The 24,039-nt window shown below is 31.8% G+C and overlaps 1 protein-coding gene across 2 annotated transcripts in view; it reads right to left on the bottom strand.

Moving 5' to 3' along the window:
• The window catches only part of LPCAT (lysophosphatidylcholine acyltransferase), a 222,438-nt gene that overhangs the window by 19,262 nt on the left and 179,137 nt on the right, over window positions 1-24,039 (bottom strand). For both annotated transcript variants that reach the window (XM_072544453.1, XM_072544451.1), the window contains exons 5-7: window positions 20,722-20,815; window positions 9,439-9,576; window positions 3,654-3,779 (exon numbers count right to left, since the gene is read on the bottom strand). In XM_072544453.1, the coding sequence (XP_072400554.1) occupies window positions 3,654-3,779; window positions 9,439-9,576; window positions 20,722-20,815 (358 nt within the window). The remainder of the gene's footprint in view (window positions 1-3,653; window positions 3,780-9,438; window positions 9,577-20,721; window positions 20,816-24,039) is intronic.

Genomic DNA, 24,039 nt, shown 5'->3' with positions numbered 1-24,039 from the left:
TGTCTTGTGATTTGTGAAGCTTAAAGGTTGATTCACACCCACAGTCACGTCACAGTTAGAGACGGTACAGTCAAGATTGCTTCTGTTGTTTTCCAATGAGATACAGTCACAGTTACGGCAGTCAAGATCACTGCCCGTCTATAATAGTCGCTCAGCCAGCGATCAAAACTGTGACTTGATTTTGACTGGACCGTGTCAGCTTTTTATGAGACTATTATTAACGGTTAAATACTTTATAAGGTGTTCCTTGATCATCGCAGAGAAATGAGAATATTTTATAATTTTCTTCCGGTTTCGTTATATTCAGCACTGTATTTAGTATAATATAAGTAGTCTAAATTAAATTGATTAGCAATAAAAAATAGCAATTTAAAAAATTGGTTTACATTACAAGTGAAATTTTTTTACATACTGATCGACCTGAATGCTAAAGTAGACCGACGGTGCTCTGCCCAGACTGTGTGTGTGTGAATGGGTTGCCCCTTGACTTGACGCTAATTTGACTGTGATCTGATCTTCCCGTGACTGTTGGTCTGAATCAACCTCAACAAACCCTCACATTTTCAGATGGATCCATAAATTAATTTAACCCTATCGCGTCTACCGGGTAATATATATATCCCATCGAAAATTTGAAAAATTCTTATGGGAAAGTCGATCTTTAAAACTACCTGCCAACCTGTCCCTCTCGAACCCTACAACCCAGTGCTCATCTTACATGTACATATTATACTTACAAGCATTCAGGTGTTTATCAGAATTGACACCGACTAGGTGCGTACATAGCCAAAGTTAGGTATACACGTTGTTTTTGATTTTTTCTTCGGATAATTTGAGAAGTAGTGTGGACAGGTAGGTCAATAAACTACTTTAGCATCTTTTGCGTAACAAATAATTTGCCATTTATTATTATTCATTGAATTCAAACATTAGGACACATACATGCCACTAGAATTCTAAGATGGGACGTAATTATCCCTCTTGAATCATACTGTGTACTTTGTTGCAGAAAAAAATTGCCTACAACAGAACCTCAGTACGTCTCTGATAATTTATCAAACATTTTGGGTAATACAAAGGACGCAATGATACTCCTTATATCATTGTAAGAAAAACATTGTGTGTGTTTAAAAGAAAGTAAAAAAAATTAAAACCAGACCAAAACCAGAACTAATCTTAGACGAAGACTTCGGTAAATTAGCAGCAGTTGGGAATTAGATGCGATGTGTTGTAATTATAGTAATCGACAATTATACAGCAACTAGAGAGGCAAAGAGAATACCTTATTATATTTCCTAATATAGTTCGTTATGGCAGGCTATATAAAACCAAAAGCACCAAGTCTTTGTTCGACATTTAATGGCGAAGGGTTAGAATTAGAAATATGCTTTATTGTCACTGAAAATTGTACAATTTTATGGACAAATTTACAGAATAAAATACAGAGGTCTTTACTAACTCAGTGCACGAGATCTGTAAATAAACATCAAAGGTTGAATTTCTGGTGGAGTATTCATGATTAGGTCTTGCTGAAAAAACCTTTAGATGTTTATGAATTAAGCAAACAGTTTCTAAAATAAATAAGGAAGGCACCGTTAAAATCTCTTGATTTTTAAAGTAGCTTCTACGATGTGTTGTTTTTCTGAGGCCAAACAGATACCGTATTGCTTTTTTTGTAGTTTAAAAATAAGATCAAATTGATCAGCTGTATTAGAAACCCAAAAAAGCAAGACCATATCGAAGATGGGACTCGAACAAACAAGAATATGTTATTTTGGAAGATGCTAAATTGATTTTCTTCGAAACAGATCTTATTACATAGCAGGCTGAGGTTAGTTTCTTACTTAACAAATTGATCTGAAGGGACCATTTAACGTTGCTGTCTATAAAAATACCAAGACATTTTACAGAATCAATGATACTGATCTGGCTGTTCTTAGCAAGCAAGGGTTTAAGAGCACCTTTATAGGATAATGCTACTGTCTTATCCACGTTAAAAGAGAGTAAATTAGAGTCTAACCAGGTTTTTATTGTAAGTAGATAAGAAGGTATAGTTGTATAAATAGTTGGAATATTAAAGTTGCTCCAGGTGATACTGGTAGCATCAGCAACAAAAAATTTTTTCCATCGATTTTTAAATTAATGAAGTCATTTATAAAGAAAAGAAAAATTAGAGGACCCAATACTAAACCTTGTGGTCCTTCACATACAGTGCTTTTGTGACTAGAGTCAGTATCATTTGCTCTAACCAGTTGTTTCCTATTTCCCAAATCAGATTGGAACCAGTTCAAAGAAATACCTCGAATTCCATGCAAATTTATTTTTTCAAAATGTGACTAAGACTATCAAGTCTTGGTATAGTCACAAAAAACACTAACAGTGTAAAGAATATTTTTTAGTGCTTGGTAAACCTCATGCATCACAGAAAACAGCATGACTAGTACATTTATTAGATAAAAAGCGGAACTGATTTTGTGATAAAATGTTGTTCTCAACGAGAAAGGACGTAAGTCGGGCTTTTATAAGTCTTTTAATAATTTTGGATAGTACCGATACTAAGAATATTGATGAAAAATACTAGAAAAAAAAACTAAAAAACAAAGAAAATCAAAGATGAAAATAGGAACCTGAAACGCTAAATCACTTTTCGTGCCATGGTCATTACATAACCTTTTGGCAAAAATGAAAGAAGTGAGATTAAAAATATTCTCACTTAGTGAGTTAATGAATGAGATGGCCTGTTTAGGGACAAACAAACATCGAAAGTTATACAATTATTTTGCTAACAACGATAACCCCCATCACCATAACGGCGTCATAGTCGATTCGATAATCGGTAAAGAATTTAGCACCAATATTAGTCAGAATGTCTATACTGCAAATCAAATGAATAGTGAGAAAAAACTAAAAGTGAGCTAAAGCAATTTTATGCATAAATCAAACAAACAATGCAGCTAACAAAGAGAAATGAAGTTAATAAATTATTATCAGTGATTTAAAGAAAATCTTCTAATCGCAATTACGTGATTTCAATTATCGGACAGAAGACTATGCTTGTCGAAAGTACTTACCCGGTAATAACGAGAACAACTTAATAAGAAACCAAATAGACACCTGTTATAGAAACAGAACACATATTGTGAAGGACTTGTTAGGACCTAATATTAGATCTGATCACAATATCGATAAAATAAAGACAATCAATAGTAACCGTAGTATAAACCTAATCTATATCAAGTTAAAGAAAGGGAGATCCAAATAGAGGTAGACAATACACTCAATGGTATTCTCAAGAAAAAGAATAATAAAAACAGCACTCATTCAATGCATACAGTCGGAAGTATCCGGAAACCGATAAAAACATCAATAGAAATAATATAAAATAAAACCAACAGAACAACAGTAGCAATACAAGGAAGAAATGAGAAAGACCCAAAAGACAAACCTAAGAAATAATGGAACTGATGGATTTTGAGATCATATAAACTGATATCTGAAATTAATTAACGAGGGTAATCTTAATATTACTAATCAAGAAAATTTGTACCACAAATATTTACTCTGAAGAAAATTGTATTGCAGGGTTTAAAAACATTTGTCACTTTATTCTAAAATATAGGTACACAAAACAATGTTAATAAATTTTTACTTACCCAAGTCTATACCGAAGTTTGTTAACTTCTACTAGAGATGGAGCGTACGGCAGATGCATCTGTTTTGCTTTTGTCATCATTATACAATCGTCGTATGAGTAATCAATAACTGGTATTCCCAGAGCTCTATAAAACAAATAAAAACGATGTTATATCATAAATAACTTTCTTTCTAATGAATATATTAATCTTTGCATCAACAACGGTTTAGCAGAAAATTATGCAAATTTTAGTTTTCTATCTATTATTAATGATTATACGATCATTATTAATGACAACGCAATTTAATATAGAGATTGCACAAATTCGGTGCACGAATTATAGTAGATGAAATCTAGCAGCTTAGAGCGGTCGTCCCGATTGTATAATTCTCAAAGTCGTTCCTAGTTTTGAAAAGGAAGCAGAGCTATAGAATTTTTATAGTACGTCAAACTGAACATCTACAGTGATTTTACATGCAGTAGAAAAAATAAGAGGATAGTAGTTTTACAGTACTTTTATGTAACCTCTTAAGTGGCAAGAAGTAAAACTATAAATGCAGTTGATGGCCAAATAATTCTGCACTGTCCGACATATACGTCAAGAGCACCTACTTCTATCTCAGCGTGTATATATCTGATATAAACATTGAAAATAATAAGTATATGGACAATGCGTAGATTTTTGTCACAAGCAGTAGGTACACAAAATTAAATATAATATTTAAACCTAAACCTAAATTTGCAAAATCAGTTCTTGGTATGTAAAATTCCAAAGCAAGGCGCAGGACCAAGATCAGTATACTAAACACTATTTGCACCAGTACCGACTTTCTTTTCTTATGTTGTTTTCAGAACAGACTATACACCTTTAAAAAGAAAAAGTATAGGTAATATATTATACTGCATAAAAGTTGCGTTAAAAGTACCTCTTCGTGGGTTTTGTCCTCGTTGTAGGTGGGATTAATGAAGGAAAATGTTGTTTATTCGTATTATTAATTGTATTAACAAAAAGAGTAAACTCCGCATAGACATATAAAATCTAATTGTACCCTTGATATTATGAAAAAAGTCCACCCTCTCGTTTGAAAGACAATTTCGTAAAAGTGTATGCGAAATCAGAAAATGCAGGTAATTTGACTGACGGTGTGTACAGAATTTTTACTGTAAAATTAAAAAAATACTCCACCCTTTCGTTGTCATACTAGATTAACATTGAGTCATTTAAGCGTTTTTTCCGACCTATTGTTACAATCCGACATACTTTTTGCACGTAATAGGTTCCCCAATATAATCGTGAAACCAAAAAAGAAGGCAGAACGGGTTTTGTCATCACAGAAGGTTATACCAATTGGTTTTAGGTTTTAGATTCCTTATGGAATTATCTTGATTGACTACATAGAAAAGATGAAAACAGTAAATGGTAATTTGTAACATCAACTAGGCAAAAAAATAAAAACAGTCTCATTTGGTAAAGAAGAAAATACTTCTTCTAGAAGTCTGCGCTATCAAAGTAGATAACAATAATTTTTATTTTTAGGTAGTGTTTCAGTTGACATATTCCCAAATTTGAAACCTAAATATAATCAATAATTTTCAAATCTGAAAAGGGGTTCTATTGTAACAATGTTCGTCTACTTCCAAGGCTGTTTCGAGAACTTTTTTTCATTGACCAGTAATCAAGGTATTGTTAATTTTAAATATCACTGACTAACTTTTTTTGTAGCTTTTTTTTGTAAAAATTCCCTTTTTCGTTATTACGGTACATAGTTAAGGGATAATCATTACAAAATCCGTGTAGCTAATAAGTAATGCAAATATGCCTTATACAAAAATTAGATGAATTCGAAAATGGGTTTCGAAAACAGGAATATGTACAGGATGCTTTATTGGGAAACGAAAATACGTAAATGGTGAATAGTTACCGAGGCAGTTATACCACATTTATTGGCTCCAACGGTTTTCATAACCGAGTTACAGGGTCCTTATCGATTTTTCTCATTTTTTCTGAATTCATAAGTTTAAATCCACCCTGTATATTTTTAATATTTAGTACACATATGTTCCATTCAGACCCCAAACGACTACTGGCTGATCACAAGAAAAATCCTGGTCCGGATTAACAAAAAAATATAAAGTAATTGTGAGCTTGAAATAACATCTTTGTATTGAAATTTTCAAAATATGTTTGCTTATTTGAAAAGGGCACAAAAAACTAAGATCAACGGTTCAGTTCAATTTTTGAGCAGACAATTTAATGACTAATTCTGAAATTATATTGAAACTTTAATAAAAAATTATTGAAGTTATTGAATCAATGGTTATTTTGAAAATACTAAATAATTGTTAACTACATTTTTTTCTTTTTGTGGCTGTAGACCAATCCAGTATGTATTTTCTAAATTCCGGCTCGTAAATTTGTAAAAGTTTTTAAAACACCTTTTATTACTTTGGTAATATAAATTCCAAATTTATGAAACTTAAGATAAATTAAATATTTCGAAGTGATTATCGGATTAATTTGAATTATTTCTATTCATTTACTGCATGCTTCTTGTGTTCTTGTGATTAATTAGCTCAAGCTGGTATATTGTAAAAAATTTTACTACAACATCCGTATCCAAGCTTCTTCTTCTTCTTCGTTTGTTTTTGGGTTTCGATTATATAATCATTTACCCAGTACATGTAAGGTTATGCTCGTCTTGCTCTAGGCAATGCACAACCAGGGATAAATTTCTACTTCTGTTTACTTTACTGCTAATTGACAACTGGGTGATACTGAAAGATCAGCTTTTTCATTTGTTTATCTTCTTCATTTAAGGTTACTTTTTACTGCTAATTGACAACTGGGTGATACTGAAAGATCAGCTTTTCCATTTGTTTATTTTCTTCATTTAAGGTTACTGTTTACTGCTAATTGACAACTGGGTGATACTAAAAGATCAGCTTTTCCATTTGTTTATCTTCTTCATTTAAGGTTACTGTTTACTGCTAATTGACAACTGGGTGATACTGAAAGATTAGCTTTTCCATTTGTTTATCTTCTTCATTTAAGGTTAGATTAGACTTTTCTCGTTTGGGGGTAGCTTCCAAACATTGTCTCATTAGGTATATGGGTAATGCTACCTTCGGTTAGGATTAAGGATTTTAAGGACATACATTTTTGTATGTTAGGATATTTCCATATTTTCTAGATTTATTTTGTTATTTTGACAAGTATAAAAAAAAAAATTTTATAGATCGATTTGAAAAAATTTGATGAATTTAATAATTATTTTTATAACTTTCTCAGAGGGTTTATATAGAATACTATGTAAAGATATTGGACTCTCTATTCCTGCTTTTATTAGTTCTAAATACAGATTCATATTTTTGTGTTTGTTTATGGGACATTCAAAGAAGATATGGATCACTGTTCCAATGGTTCTGCATTCACATATCGGTGTTTCCGTTTTACCTATTTTGTAGAGATAGCAAGGAGTTTTGCAATGTCCACTACGTAAACGATTAATATTTGTTATGGTATTTCTGCCCATATACCCACATTTGGCATACCATGGTTTTATGGGGAAATCACACTGCAATCTGCAATAGTTTGGATCTTTATGTTTAATTTGGGAATGCCATTCATTGTAGAATTGTGTTAAAATGTCTTTTTTTGTAACGCAAAAGATATCTGTACTAACATTTTTTATATTATATGGTACTCTTAATTCTCTCCCAATATTCGCCAGCCTATCAGCTACCTCATTACCTTTAATCCCTTGATGTCCAGGTACCCATTCTATTCCTATCGAGAATCCCGTATTATTAGCTTCTACCAATAGTTTTTTGGTCATTATGGTTACGTAATCCATTTGATCCCATTTGAGACTGGAAATTTTGGAGAAAGCACTTTTTGAATCCGCAAAGATAACTGCTTTCTTGATCCCCTTCTCAATGCACACAGAGATAGCTTTATATATAGCTATCGTTTTAGTTGTACAGATTTGTGTGTAATTATGGAGCCTTGATGAAAATTTGTAATTAATCTGTGGTATATAAATTCCAAATCCAGATTGGTTTGTTTGTGGGTCGATAGATCCATCTGTATATACATAGGTATGATTACTATATATTCCACCATATTTTGCTAAAAACATTTCATTAGATTCAATTTCATATTTTTCATATTCTAGGCTATTAATTGTAATAGGATACAAAAGAATTTTTCTTTCTACTTCATATATGGGATTAATTTTGTATCGGATTATATTTTTTGATTTTTTGAGTATGTCCGTATATGCTAATGAGTAGTCTGGTATAGCTTTATTCTTCCAAAATTGGTTATTTGCATTTATAGCTTCATTTAACTTATTTAAACTTCTTATTACTATGTTATTTTTTTCAGACATTTGTTTCAATATATACTTATGAGCCAATATTTCCCTTCTAACTTTTAGTGTGGATACTGAACATTCCGCTTGTAATATTAAAATTGGTGTAGAACGTAGTAGATAACCTGTTATAATCCTTAAGGCCACATTTTGTACTTGTTCCAACTTCATCATCAGACTTTTACTGCAAGGATTTAAAAGATTGGCTGCATAATCTAAATGAGATCTTACTATCCCTTTGTATAAGCTTAAAAGAATGTTTGGGTCAGCTCCCCATTTTGTACCACAAATTGCTCTCATAACATTAATTCCTTTGCTTGCTTTAGCTATCATATCATTTATTTGAATTGTCATATTCAAGTTACACTGTAGATGGAACCCCAGATACTTTATTTCATTTTTCCATGGGATTTCCATGTTTTGGTACATAAGGTGGGGGAAGTTATAAGCTTGAGCTCTTTTTCTAAATATTATTGCTTTTGATTTATGTGCTGAGATTTTAAAGTTGTGTGTTTCAAACCACTCCTGTAATTTTTGTAAGTAAGTATTTAAGCAATTAATTGATTTATAAATATCTGACCCTTGTACCAGAATTACAAAATCATCTGCATATTGGAAGCACTCCATTTCAGGTTTGATTAAATCATGTAAAGACTTAGAGTACAAATGTATCCAAGCTTCAATATATACACCTATGACTTTGACAGTGTTTATGTCAAATAATTTAGATTATACACGAATATTGATTTATAAAAATGCCTCATCAATTTTCTAATGAAGAATATGCGCATGCGGATATTATCTTTATGGATTTTTTAATGGAAATGGGCTAGCTGCAAGAAGAGAGTGTACAAGACAATTTCCTGGTCGAAGATTATGAAATAGAAAAACATTTGTGTTCCTGTTTAATTATACGTGAACGAATGACCGGTTTCCAACCGTAGCATAGACATAATATGTGCACCAGATATCAAAAACATATACAGGATGGTTCTAAAGTTATGGATTTAGAAAGAAATAAGCACAATCGATAAAACACCCTATAACTCCATTATAAAACTCGTTAAAGCCAATAAATATCTAGAACTACCTCAATTACCTCTATTCATCATTTAAGTATTTCTGTTTCCCAATTAAATAAACTGTATAAGTAACAAAGACGAAAAAACAAATAATATGAAATAAATATCAATATATATATATATATATATATATATATATATATATATATATATATATATATATATATATTTATATATATATATATGGATGTAGCAAGTGTCAGGCAAAAAGTAGAAAAGTAAACACTAAATAAACGAAATGGGCTAAATGGAAAAAAGAAACAAAAGTATCACAAAAGAAGAACTGTGTAAAATGCTTCTAGGTTGCTAAGACTTTGATACTTCTATTTAATTCACTTATTGTACTTACTTAGCCATTACTGCTCTAACATTTTTTGCAAATAACTTAGGATCTCTCTTTTCTTCTTCGCTGGGAGTGTACACTGGAAGAAACTCAATTTCACAATTACTGTATGGTTGAGTCAATGTCAACCATAGAAGCTTCCATCTGAAATTAAAAAAATATATATATGAATGTAATACGTAACTGTTTAGTGAACTAATTCATCTAATGAGCCTAAGTCTTCTTCACATACCTACCTGTGAAATGTATCTTAAGAATATTCCATTTAAGAAATTACAATCAAATGGTATAAAATAGCAAAAAGACATAATTTGAATTCCACAATTCCAGGCATGGGAGCAACAGAAGTATTATTCAGTTTGAAGATCGGATAAAGATGTATAAATCTAGAACAATTCGTATTTACATCTTTTATCAACTTTAAGAAAAGCTTTGATGGGTTCCCTAAAATAAACTTTAGAACGCTGCATTAGCTTAGAATTGATGAACTACACATACCCACACCATTCTCAATCAGCAAATCACCGGTTATCCTCACCACAACTGAGTCATCATATCGTTAGAATTGTGCTGCGATAATTCGGAGTTATAACACCATAGCGTCCAGGGAAACATGGTACAGGTGAAAAAGTGTTATCTCAGCGATACTCCAGAGCTGGAGAACTGTGGCGAATTATAACCTTGGCACGATATGAGCGCACCGCCTTAACTAATAGAATTGGACATCAGATCTACCAAAGTTCCGAGATCTTGTATAATATTTAATCAAATATATACAAAAAGTCAATTGGTTGCAGTACGCCCGGAGTAGAATATACGGCTTCAAAAAAAAAAGAGTCGCCTTCTATACGATAAAATATCTATGCAATAAAGGTAGTACCTACATAAAACTAAAAATCAGATTAGTACCTTGGCTACATATTCTTCAAATTATTGGATGGCACGTAAAGCTGTATATAAGATACATTATGGAAACAACTAAAATCCTTTAAGATGTGGATCTACCTGATAATTTTATTGATAGACAGGACGACCGAATAAGAAACGAAATAATTTTAGATCAATTTAAAAAATTATGAGATACATTCAAAAATACTCGAAAGATGGAGTATTTCGTATATATAACACATCCAGAGAAGTATAACCTTCCATACTTCATAATACAGAGCAAGCTTTCCATAGGACAAAGAAAATCATCCTGACTCTGGAATCTTCGATAGAAGACATCCACAAATTAAATTATTATTACTGCTAATATGCATGTTAAATAGTGGAAAGTGTTACAAAAAAGACAAGAATATGATATAAGTATGAACATTATTGCTACACCAATATTCATTAAGAACACGAAGATCACATAAAATATAAAAATATTAAAGCCAAACAAACGCACTTATAAAAAAAAACAGGCAGACTGCGGAAGATGAGCTGTACCGTATAGCAAGACTAACCAGATATAACACTTTACAATTTTTTTTGTGAAGGTTTAAGATATTTCTTACCACATAATATCGTTTTTTAACACATTAAGGCATTACGAGATATCTCAATTATGAAAAGAATTTACTTGTCGGTGTCACTTTTAGTGTTCAGTCAACTTCAAAGAAATTTAAAATGTTCTGTCCGTTCAGCATGAGTCGATATGGACCTACATGTATCTTCTCTAATTCCATCCATTTAGTTTCTGTGATATTGGTAATATAATTCCTATGGCCACCTTCTTCTTTAACCATATTAACAAGGGTCTGATTATATTATCAAATCTTTCAACTAATATTGCTGTATCGTCGGAGTGACTTCGGTTATTTATTTCTCAGCCTCCTGACATCCCCTTATCTTCCGCTTATTAATGATTTAGGAGCTTTTTGGCGGTAGCTGGTTGCTTTTGTAGATTTTATTAAAAAATCCCGTTAGGGAATTTTTTCTTTAGGGAATCCACTTCTGATTTTAATATAAAGAGAATTAAATCCTTGTGTCTTCCACGGAAAGGATCTGCTCACGGATTTCATGACCCTTATCCTAAATCAGATCACGTATATAATTTTTACAATTTTTTCCTTTTTCACTTTGAATATGATATAATAAAAAAAGTAATTAAAATAACCAAATGCAGTTGAAGAGAAATCTAGAGCTACATCCCGCAAAAATAAGACTTGAAAACTTGATAATAAGAATAATATTAGCTGGACCAAGGAGAAACAAGATCACAAGATTAACAGTATTCAATTAAAATACACAAATATTATAGAGAGTCATACCAAATAAAGAAGTAATACGGCACACAGCAAAAGACTCAAGTTCTAAAATCTATCTAAAATCTAAAATCCAGATCTAAAAGATTAATAAAAAATATATATATAAAAAAAAAAAGATAATACAATAGGCGGTACAGTAGACTAGCGTGAAGCTTCATATTAGATTTTCTGTATTTCAAAAATTTAAATAATATTTTTAAAAAGAAATACAATCACTTTATTCTATATTTTATTATTTATACTTTAAACCAAATTATATTATATTAAAATATTTCAATAAATTATTATGCTCACTCCTAACGCCACCTGTATTAACAAAGCATACATTGTTTACTTCTGACAGACCGGTCAGATTTAGACGAGATATTAAATTAATATTAAAATATAAATAAATATCATTTAGTAGTAAATTTAATTAGTATATAAACTATACAAGATGTTTAAAAATAATAATTGTATTTATAGATTTTTTTTTATTTGCATAGACTAGGTGTCAATCAGCCAGTTACAACATGACTAATACCTTAAACATAAAAATTTTATGACCGTAAAGTCCATAAAATATCAATAACGGAGAGCTGAATAATATGCTTTAAGAACTAAAATTAAAATAAGATACAAGTTAAATATAGCATCTTTTCAACATCATCAGTGTGTTCAAAAAACGGTACACATAATATAATTCAAATTCTTTTTTTTTTTGTATTATCTCCTTTTTATCTATATTCACATACAAACAAGATGATCAGGTTCTCAGAGTTCCACAGCAAACTCTTGAGCAGCTATCTACTCAATCAATTGTATTTATATGAAATTATTTTAAAACCAGAAGCGTCATAAAAATTTAAACAGAATATTCAATATTGTTATTAATTTGATGACATTTATGACTTTTAAATTTTGACAATCGTTACGAATCGAATCTTTCGTTATAGATATTCTTTTAATTTTTTTTTTCTTCTCATTTAATGTTGGTATTTTGTTAGTTATTTTTCATGCAGTTTTTAATTTAAACCTACTTAAAATAAACCTATAATGACTAGAAACGAATTGATCAAGACTAGTAAATCGATGTGAAGAACCGCTATTTTCTAACGCTACCCGTGACGCTCTCAGCATTTTATCAAAATACTAAAAACATAATACAAGGCTAGAATAGAAGCTTGGCTTCAATAATAACTGGCATGGATGAGATGACAGAGTACCTAGATCATAAAAATAACAAATGCAGAAATTGTCACCAAGATTATTTAGTAAATAAAATAATGGACCGAAAGGCAATTCCAACAACTAGAAAGAATCAGTAACTATAATTCTAGATCAAATAGATTATAGACTGTATTTAAGAAACTGTCGCCGATTAACGTTTTTGTCAGTCATGTGTCATTCATTATGTATAAAATTATAGTCCAGGCGCGATCTGTCGACAAGTAGACCATAATGGACATTTTTATAGGAGACTATTTTTTTTGATGGAATCACTTGAGGATCTAGCTTGTGTCAATAATCACGATATGCGCTAGTCACAACTCTTTATTTTTTATTTAACAGAATCTGAAAAAATCGAAAGTTTTTGCTTTTTGCATCCATATTTTTGCCCATAACTCGAGGGATATTGCTAGTACAAAAAATTTGATATAATATCGAACTAGCTAGAAATTAAAAATTTAATGTTTACTGTTTAAAAAATAGCAATAATTGGAACAAAAGTGCAAAAAATGGAGTTTTTGTTTTAACTTTTTTCGACTCTTAGACATAACTTACAGCCTTAATATTTCATCTAGAAAAACTTATAATAATACGACTGAAACGTATGCTAAATTTCGTTAGGATCAGTGTAATAGTTTTTGCATTGTAGCATAAAAAATTTCCTTATAACTATCGAATATTTAATGTATAAAAATTAATTTGATACGCCCCTGGCTGGTGTATAAAATTCCCTAAAGTTTTGTTTATCCAGGTGTTTTGCGAGAAATCTAAGAAAAATATTAACTGCGTAGATATTATTTGCGTTCTAATTAAATAAATTCTTACTTTGAAATCCCAGCACTCTTAAGGTCCATAAGGTCTTAAGGTCCATAAGCGAAAACTAGACGGGGGTTGAGAAAAAAAGGTCGAATGAATCGAGACGAAGAGAGGCAGTCTGTAGTTTGGATTCAGAAGAGAGATAAGCTAGATTGTTTGAGTTAAGAGGTGAATTTGAACGCCGAATGATGTTTGGAAGTCTTTGTTGAGTTAATCACCGATTTGTATCCGATAATTATTTGTATCGGATAATGTTGTCGGAAGCATCCAGGATAATCCGAAGCCCGATTCAGTGTTTGGCCTCCCCAAAATTTGTACATTTTGTGTTTCCATGAGTCACCCCAAACCATTTGCATTTTGTCTGGGACAGTGTTTTTGATTCGTATCCAATATCAAGAACTTTCTTATACGAAATACACCAACCAGTGATACAAACTACTTTTTATTAAAATTATTCAAAGTAAAATAAACATTTTTTCGTTAATAAAAAGATTTGCTTTCATGACAAAATAAAAAAATATAAATTTGTAGATAAAATTATAAGTTTTATGGATCAGCTAATTGTCATATTTTTTTTAAACAAAGTTAACTTTAATATTTAATAAATATTTCAAAAAGGTTTGATAAGTGATTTCGACAGTCAGTATGACAGTCAGGATTATCCTTTTCTGGCATTTGGTACATAACCATAATTTTAAATTCTGTTTTGTTTAAAGGTTAAACTCAATGTAAGTAATGTTAATCAAAATTAGGATATTTTGGTTTATAATAATTGTTTAAAAAATAAATAAATTGTTTACAGATAGCGCCACTGTAAAGTTTGTTGAAAGATTTTGTTAATATTATTTGTAATAAGGAAAGAAAAGTCTTTCTTTCTATCCAGCAAGAGTATTCTTTTAAACGGCGTCCAATTTAAATAGTTTAGGAACTTCCTTGTGTTTGTTGCCCAGGAAATCTCCGTAAGTATTTTTTTGATTTCTTTCTTTGTAGTTACCCCTTCCAGTCCCTCCCTTACTTACGACCACAGCTCTCCAAACAAAACAAGAGTAGCCGTTCGAAAACGTTTTAGTTGATTAGCATAACCCATCTCTAACCCAGTAATTGCTCAGTCCCCTTTTTCAGCCCCTTATAAGCAATTATATATTGTTACAAGAGACACCCAATGTGGTAGGCAAATAAAATCGTTTCAGCATGATTATTTTGCAATCCAGGGTTTGCAAAAAAAATTGTAAATTTTTAAAATTATGGTGACCCCAAAATAATTACCTTTTGTGCACTGTTTTTCCAAAGTATTGCTATTTTTTAAGCAGTAAACATTAAATTTTCAATTTCTGGCATGCCAAATATTTGTCAAATATAATGAAATTTTTATTAAGTTTTTTTAAAGCTTATCCAAAAGTAATTTATAAATTTTCAAATCGTTTTCGATCCTATCAGATTATCGTTAGTGAAAAACCGACAAATAATGAAAACAACGACAAATATAGACTTAATGAAAACAGAAGGTTAAAATTTTGACTGTTAAATTGAAAATGTGGTTAACATATACGTCTATAGAGTAGTTGTAACTAGCTACATAATGAGGTCAGATGACCCGTAAATTATATATTTTAAGTAACGAACATTATAATTCTTAAGACACTAGGTTGATGGTAAAGGATTACTTTTTTAAAGAAACGTACAATTTCCCAGCTCGAAAAAGTTCACTAGTACACAGATATTTGTTTTGAACTGAATTATATTACATCCTTTTGTGATTACGACACATTAATTTAAATAATTACACTCACAATTTTCATATATATTTTTCCTTTTAAAACTCTACATAGATATATGAATTTGAACTTATATATGCACTAACACATAGGCAACCATCAATATTTTTTTAATTCAATTAGAATCTATAGTTTTTCGATCATGTCTACAAAACCCTCATACTATTAACAGTATATTTTCCAAATTCAATTACTACTGCTCATACAACTAAAAGCAAGTCCAATCGACATCAATATAATTCAAGTGTATGCACCTACAACAGAAGGAACAGAAGAAGAGATAGAAGAACTATAATATAGTATTAACCAAGTCGTGAAAAGGTTGAAAAAGCAAGATCTAACAATTGTCATGGGTGACTTCAACGCCAAAGTTGGGGCCAGCAAAACATCATCTGCAGTTGGACCATTTGGTCTAGGAAACCGAAACGATCGGGGAGATACATTGGAGATTTTTGCGGAAGCAAATCAATTAATAATAATGAACACCTGGTTTAAGCTACACCCAAGGAAACTGTACACCTGGAAATCTCCACAGGATTCTGTGGGAAGGATTGTAAGAAATCACATTGATTACATGCTAGTAAATTAGAGGTATAGGAACAGCTGTACATCTGTCAAAACATATCCGGGGCAGACATAAATTCTGATCATGTACCAGTTGTAGGTAATTTTAAAGTCAGAATAAAAAAGGTTACAAGTAAGTCGATATGAGGTTAGAAAGCTGAAAGATGCCAATGTTCGACTGAAGGTGAGTGAAAACCTCAATAAAAAGGTGCTAAAATGCAGAAATGCAGGAACTGTAGAGTAAAGTCTGACCATCATACAAGAAACAGTGAGAGAAATTAAAGAACAACACCTGACGAAAGATACAGAGAAACGGAAATCGTGGATGACCGATGAAATACTTGAACTGATGGATCAGAGAAAAAAACAAAGAAAATCTCCAAGAATATAAGAGAATACATACCATCGTCAGAAGAAAAATAAGAAAAGCCAAAGATAAACAAAAAACAGAACAATGTCAAGAAATAGAGGAGTATCAGAGTCGATATGATAACTTCAATGTTCATCGAAAGGTGAAGGAAATAGCTGGAAAGTTTCGAAAACGCAACAGCGGAAAAATAACAGATGATAAAGGCAATCTTGCCATAACCAAAGAAGATAAAAAGAAAGTATGGAAAGAATACTTGGAGGAACTTTTCCATGACCTTTCCATGACGACAATACAAGAGCCCACCATTGAAGAAAATTCGGGTCCCGAAATCTTACCAGAAGAAATAACGGCAGCCGTCAGACAAATGAAGGATGGAAAGGCACCGGGACTTGATGAAATTCCTGCAGAACTGCTGAAGCTATTAGATGCTGAAGAAATAAAAATAATTAAAATATTTAATGAAATATACAAGGCAGGAAAAATACCATTAGAGTGGTATCAGGAGCAAAAAGAATTTACCGGAAATGCGAGGAACAAATTACGCCCAATCAGTTTGGATTTGTGAACGCCGTTGGTACGAGGGAAGCTTTATTTAGCGTGCAGGTATTGTTTCAGAAATGTAGAGATATCAGCTGTAATGTTTTTGCATGCCTCATTGACTACAAGAAGGCTTTCGATAGAGTCAGACATGAACAAATGATGAAAGTGCTGAAGAGGACAGGGATTGACGGAAGAGACTTAAAAATAATAGCTAACCTATATTGGAATCAATCAACGGTGCTCCGAATAGATAGAGAATATACAGATCAGGTCAAAATCTTAAGGGAAGTGAGACAGGGGTGCATAATTTCACCACTGATATTCAATCTGTACTCGGAGCACATTTTTGAAGAGGCCCTAAAAGATATTGGTGAAGGCATCTCAATAAGAGTCAAGCTCAATAACCTGCGGTATACAGATGATACAATAGTGTTTTCCAATACCATAGAAGGGCTACAAAACTTAATGAACAAAATAACGGAAATAAGTAGAACATATGGACTGGATATAAACACCAGCAAAACCAAGCTAATGATCATCAGCAAGGAAACCATAACTGGAGCAAATTTGTATGTAAACCAAATGAAAATTGAACGTGTCTCACAGTACAACTACTTGGGAACTATAATCAATGAGTCATGGGACAATACCCAAGGGATTAAATGTCGCATCGGAAAGGCAAAAAGTGCCTTCTTGACTATAAGCTCTGTGTTCAAGAGCCATGACCTCACCCTGGAAACAAAAATAAGGCTCCTTAAATGTTATACGTTAAACGTATACTCAGTGCTTCTGTACGGAGTAGAACCGTGGACATTAAAGGCGGAAACTTTATCAAAACTTCAGACTCTTGAGCTATGGTTATACAGAAGGATCTGCTGAAGATACCATGGACAGACAAAGTCACCAATGAAGAAGTACTGCGGAGGATGAACACAACCGCGGATTTGGTCAACATCGTGAAAGACCATAAGCTGCAGTACTTGGGACATATAATGAGAAATCAAGGCAGATACGAGCTACTCCAATGCATTCTGCAAGGTAAAATTGAAGGAAAAAGGGCTCCAGGACGAAGAAGAATATCCAGGCTTGCTAACATGGTATAGAAAGACCTCAACACAGCTATTCCGTATAGCAACCAACAAAGTCATCATAACCAGAAAGATCGCCAACGTTCGGAACGGACCGGCACCCTAAGAAGAAGAACTATTATTATTAATTTATTATAAAATCTTCATTTTAATAAGCCAGTTGATTAAATGACGTCATAACAATCCTTTATCGTCGACCTAGTGACTGAAGAATCAGAATGTTCGTTACTCAAATTATGTAATTTAAGTTAGTCTGACCTCATTATATGGCTAGTTCCAACTAGTTTATAGACGTAAGTATTAAACACAATTTCAATTTAACAGTCAAAATGTTACCCTTTTGTTTTTATTTTTAAGTGGTTTTACTTATTTGTATAAGATCTGAAGATTTCAAACATTCTAAATATTTATAAATCCACTTTGGATAATTTTTAAAAATTTTAATAATAACATTTTATACCATTTTACAAAAAGAAGTTTTTACTTCATTGGTAGTTTATTTATCTTTAAAACTGTTAATCAGTCTACAATGTAGACCCATTCGATATCTGAAGTGTAATATATTTTAAATACTACGACAATATTTTGCTATTCATTATACTTGAAATTACGGTACCAATTAAAACAAACAATTACTCATAGTCATTATTGAATCTTGATAATTGTAATCATTTTGTATATTTATAAAATATATCAAAATATATTTTGAATGCTGCCACTTAGACATAATATATTACACCGTAACTAATTATTTTTTTTATTTTCTAAACATTGCAATACCTTTAGTATTATTAACATTTATTAGTGGATTTTCAAAAAATTATTTGATCAAACCCTTGTAAAAACTTCTTAAATATGGGATTCTTCTATGACCATTTGCTATCTATATTATATTCCATTACGCTTTTAATAATATTTTAGGGTAACACCTATGCAGTCTTGGTTAACTTAAGTAGGTTACTCTCCTTTAACACCCACATCTCGATGATCTTCCCCTATTCCGCAAACAGTATGGCAGACAATGGGTAACTAACATTTTCCGTATAATGAATTGCCTAAATATTTTGAAATTTTTATCTATTCGGTAATACATATTCTTAAATTAGTTAAAGAAGTAATTGAACTATTTTAAGCACGAGCTTTAGTGATATTTTATTTCAGTTCATGCGAATGGCATGGATAACATCAATGTACCGATTCACGAAGATATTGGAAATGCACCATTAACAAACTCGTATTTTAGAAAATCATCAACCAAAGCAGCAAGATCATGTTCTGCATTGCCTAAAATCTACCAGGTTTTGATCAACCAAGCAAAAGGTGGTCTATACTTAGAGGATCCGAAATCGATATTCTAAATGTGCATAAACGCTACACAGATAGTGCAAAATGGCGTCTTCCCAAAACACACAGCCATATCTCTTAATTTTTATGTTCATTTTGTTAGTCTTTATTATTTTGATTAGATGCTATTAGACCTAAATAAATAGGACTAAAAATAAATCTAGCAAAAACTAAATATCTAACAAACGAATCTCTACATATAATTGAGGATATAACTCTGGACAATAATAATCTTTGGAAAAGGTTGAGTCATATATATAGTTGGGACAAAAAATTGAATTAACAAAGCTCAACTTAAAAGGTGATTTAAATAGAAGATGTTCCTTAGCATAGACAACATTCGTCAGATTACAAAAGAGTATTTAAATCAAACTTACCAAATACTTAAAAGGCAAAAACTTTCAATCAGAAAGTGTTGCCAGTATTGACATAATTATGGAACTGAAACATGGGCTTTTAACAACAACATAATCCACAAACTCCAAGTAGTGACTCAGAGAGCTATGGAACGGAGAATGCTCAAAATTAAGCTCAGCGATCGCAAGACCAATGAAGAAATAATAAGACGAACAAAAGTTACAGATTTAGTCCAAAAGATTGCCATGTTAAAAATGGAACCGGGCAGGACACATGGAAAGAATAGAAGACAACCGTTGGACGAAGTGAATTATTGAATGGAGACCAAGAGCAATCAAGAGAAGTAGAGGCAGACCTCAAACCAGATAACTAGAAACTAACCAGAAACAACTAATAGAGAGAACGACAACAACCTTTTTCTTCTAACTGTTTAAAGAATATACGTTCAGATAAAAAAAATCTCATTTTATATGAAATACATTTCAATAATTTGACTGGACTATTTTTAAATTGTTCAAATGTTTGGTCAAAGATTTGGTTTCTAGGGAAAATGAAACGTTGTCAGAGCATATAATTCAACTTGGAAGAAGAGCAGAAGATGTGGAACCATAATAACATACAATAGCTGCACCCCTATGACTTGTCGATTTCCTTTCATTTTAGACCCGCAAAGATCTACATTGACAATATGACTCACTCGCTATAATATAACGGAGGCTTGATTGTAATGTTAAACGGTATGGTTGTATTATTATTAGTTTTGTATTGTAGCTTGTATGAATGATTATGTAAAAGGCAATGTATACATATACTTCGTAGACTTCTTGTTACTTATGATAATTTAGTACATACTTAGTTATAATTTTGTTATATTCTGTTATGTTTTGTATTTTTTTATTATCGTAACGATAATATTTTAAAAGTAGCTACTCTTGGTCTACAGAGAAAAACAAAACATTAAAAGCACTTACGCACTAGGTCCCTCCCATGTCCATGTAACAGTGTCCAATTTGTTGGGATACCTGATGCAAACGGGCTGGATTGGTACACCAGGGTAAAATGCACCTGGAATGAGAAAAACAAAATTATGAAAATGTTACTATTTCGTTATTCTACAAATTGGTAAATCATAAAACATATAATAAAACAGAAAATTTTACTGCTTTTTAAATTTACGCAAAATATAGATATTGTTTAAATTTTTTTTTTTTTTATTTAAAGAAACAAAGTCGCATCCACCCAAAGGTTATTAGCGACATTCCTGTAGCATTTGTAATAATATTAAATTAACATTTGTAACAATAAATCATTGTAACAATTAATTACAATTTGTGAACAATTGAACATTTGTAACAATTAATTAAGTTAAATTTTGTGTAACATATTTATAGATTTTAAGTAACCTAATAAATTGTTCGGAACTAAACTTTTGTTGAGGAGTTCTTTCAGGATATTTGGCAAATTGTAAGACTGTCTTTGATTTACATATTTAGGACAGTCTATCAAGAAGTGCTTTATACTGTCTACTGTATTGCAGGTTTCGCATTTTGGAGGTTCACTATTTGAGAAGAGATAGGCATGAGTATACCTACAGTGTCCAAGTCGTAGACGTGTAATAATAGTTTGGCATCTTCTACTTCTGGCTGTGGACTTCCATGAAAAAATATCACTTTTGATGGTTCTGAGTTTCGAACTAGAGTCATTCCACTCCCGATTCCACGCACTTAACACCTTATTTTTGAAATAAACTTTTAGATCGCCTGCGATACTCCGACACTCTGTTTCTGATACGTCACTGGTGATAGCGTTACGCGCACTAGTATCTGCTTCTTCATTCCCTTCTATGCCTGTATGAGATGGTATCCATAGGAAGTGGACTCTTCTGAAATTTTCTTGAGCTTTCATTAATTCGGCCCTGATAATTTTCTCAATGGGGTGTTTAGGGTATACATTTTGCATAGCTTTGACTGCGCTGAGAGAGTCAGAAAGGACTAGACAACAAGGGATGTTTTTAAGATTTACTTGCTTGATGGCTTTGAGCAAACCAAATAGTTCTGCAGTATAGATGCTGGAATTTAGAGGAAGTTTAAATTGAAAAGTGTCATTTGGTGTTACCACTGCTACTCCAACGCCAAGTTCACCTTTGGATGCATCTGTATAAATTTTAATCCACTCATTGTATTGTTGATCTAGGATTGAATTTAGTTTAACTTTAAAAATAATAGGACTAGTTTCATGTTTATTATATATACTTAACGCTGTAATAACTTTGGGCTGTTCGATAGTCCAAGGTAGATAGTTATTGGTATTTGTTTGAAATACTGTTGGGAATTGAATGTTTAGTCTGGAGCTATATAATCGGATTCTCTCGTAATAAGGTTTGGGGGCACGGGGCTTATTATTGTAATAATTAATATATTTGTTATTAAAAGTATTAAAGTAGAGGGGTTTTTTTATATTTGAGGCTATAGATGTAGCATGCGCTAGAGCTAAGTATATTCTTCGGTAATTTAGAGGTGGCTCGCCGGCTTCGCTCAGTATGCTTTCGGAGGGAGTTGTCCGGAAGGCTCCGAGTGCAATTCTAATACCAGCGTTGTATATACTGTCAAGTTTTTTAAGTAGTGTTTTTGAAGCAGACGCATATGCAATTGATCCATAATCTAATTTAGATCTAATTAGTGTTTTATATATTCTCAACAGAGTTTCCTGATCTGATCCACAATTTCGGTTTGCCAATGTTTTCATTAGATTCAGTCTTTTATGACATGTTAAAACTATTTGTTTTATATGTTCTTGCCAAGTAAGTTTTTGATCAAACCACATACCTAAGAACTTTGCCGTTGGTTTAAATGGTAGCATAGTGTTGTATAATTTTAATGTAGGGGGCATTGATGAAACCTTTTTGGAGAAGAGTATACCTGATGTTTTTGTTACTGAAAATTTGAATCCGGTCGTTAGAGACCATTGTTCTAATTGGTTTAGAAAACACTGCAAAGCGTTTGTCATTGATTCGGTGTTATTTCCTTTGATATAGACAACAAGGTCATCTGCGAAAAGTCGAGCCTTTAGAGGTTTAGTAAGGTTGTTAATAATATTATTTATTGCCACTAAGAATAAAGTAGGGCTTAGGACTGATCCTTGGGGTGTTCCATTTTCTTCACTTTTCTCCTCTGAGTAAGTATTATGTACTCTTACGCAAAAAGACCGGTTCTGTAAAAAGTTTTTAATAAATTTCAGGCCATTGTATTCCATGAATGTAGTTCTTTCAGAATATTGAATTTCCAACAAGTATTGAATGCCCTTTTTAAGTCGAAAAATATTGCAATACAATGTTGTTTGGTTGCTAGCGCTTCATGAATGTCAGATTCTAGATCAAGAATATTGTCAATGCCCGAACGATTTTGGCTGAAACCGTTTTGTTCCGGAACTAAACGATTTGATAATTCTAATGTCCACGTTAATCTAAGATTTACCATTTTTTCCATCAATTTGCTCATAGAACATGTTAAGCTGATTGGTCTGTATGAGTCAGGTTCTAGGATTGATTATTGAGGTTTTAAAAAAGGTAATATAATAGCTTTAGACCAAATTGATGGAAATTTATTATTTTGCCAAATTAAGTTGAAAAGTTGAAAAATAAATAATTTTGCTGAGTAAGGAAGATGTTTTAGAAATATTGCCGGGATATCGTCTGGGCCCGGGCTAGTATTTTTTAATTCGGATAAAGCATTTTCCAGTTCTTCAAAAGTGAAAGGTAGATCTAATGAATCATTTAAATTGTCATTTGCAAAAAGATCAGTATTTTCTATTATTATTTTCCTTTCAAGGAATGTATCATTGTAGTTACTGTTTGAAGACATTTCTCTAAAAGATTCAGCTAGGGTATTACCTATTTCTTGAGGAGAAGTTGAAATCCTATTGTCAACTTTTAATTTAGAAATCATTGGCGTGTATTTCAAACCAGAAATTTTTCTTATTTTTTTCCATACTTCGCTGACAGGAGTTAAGGTGTTTATTTCTGAAACATACTTGGACCAGGAAGCATTCTTAGCTTGTTTTATAATAAGTTGTGTCTTAGCTTTAAGTGATTTGAACATGGTTTTATTTTCAGGTGTTTTATGTCTTTTATTTTTATTAAATGCAGTTTTACTTGCTCTAATAGCTGCTCCACATTCTGAGTTCCAGCAAGGTACAGGAATCTGATTATTCTTTGTCTTTTTTGATTTTCCAACGAATTGCTCAGCACTGCTTATGATAATGCTATTCAAATTGTGTAAGGATTCATCACT

Source organism: Diabrotica undecimpunctata, chromosome 1 (assembly GCF_040954645.1).
Source record: "Diabrotica undecimpunctata isolate CICGRU chromosome 1, icDiaUnde3, whole genome shotgun sequence".
Lineage (NCBI taxonomy): Eukaryota > Metazoa > Arthropoda > Insecta > Coleoptera > Chrysomelidae > Diabrotica > Diabrotica undecimpunctata.
Note: the sequence above shows the minus strand (reverse complement) of the source record. Positions and strands in the feature narration are given on the sequence as shown.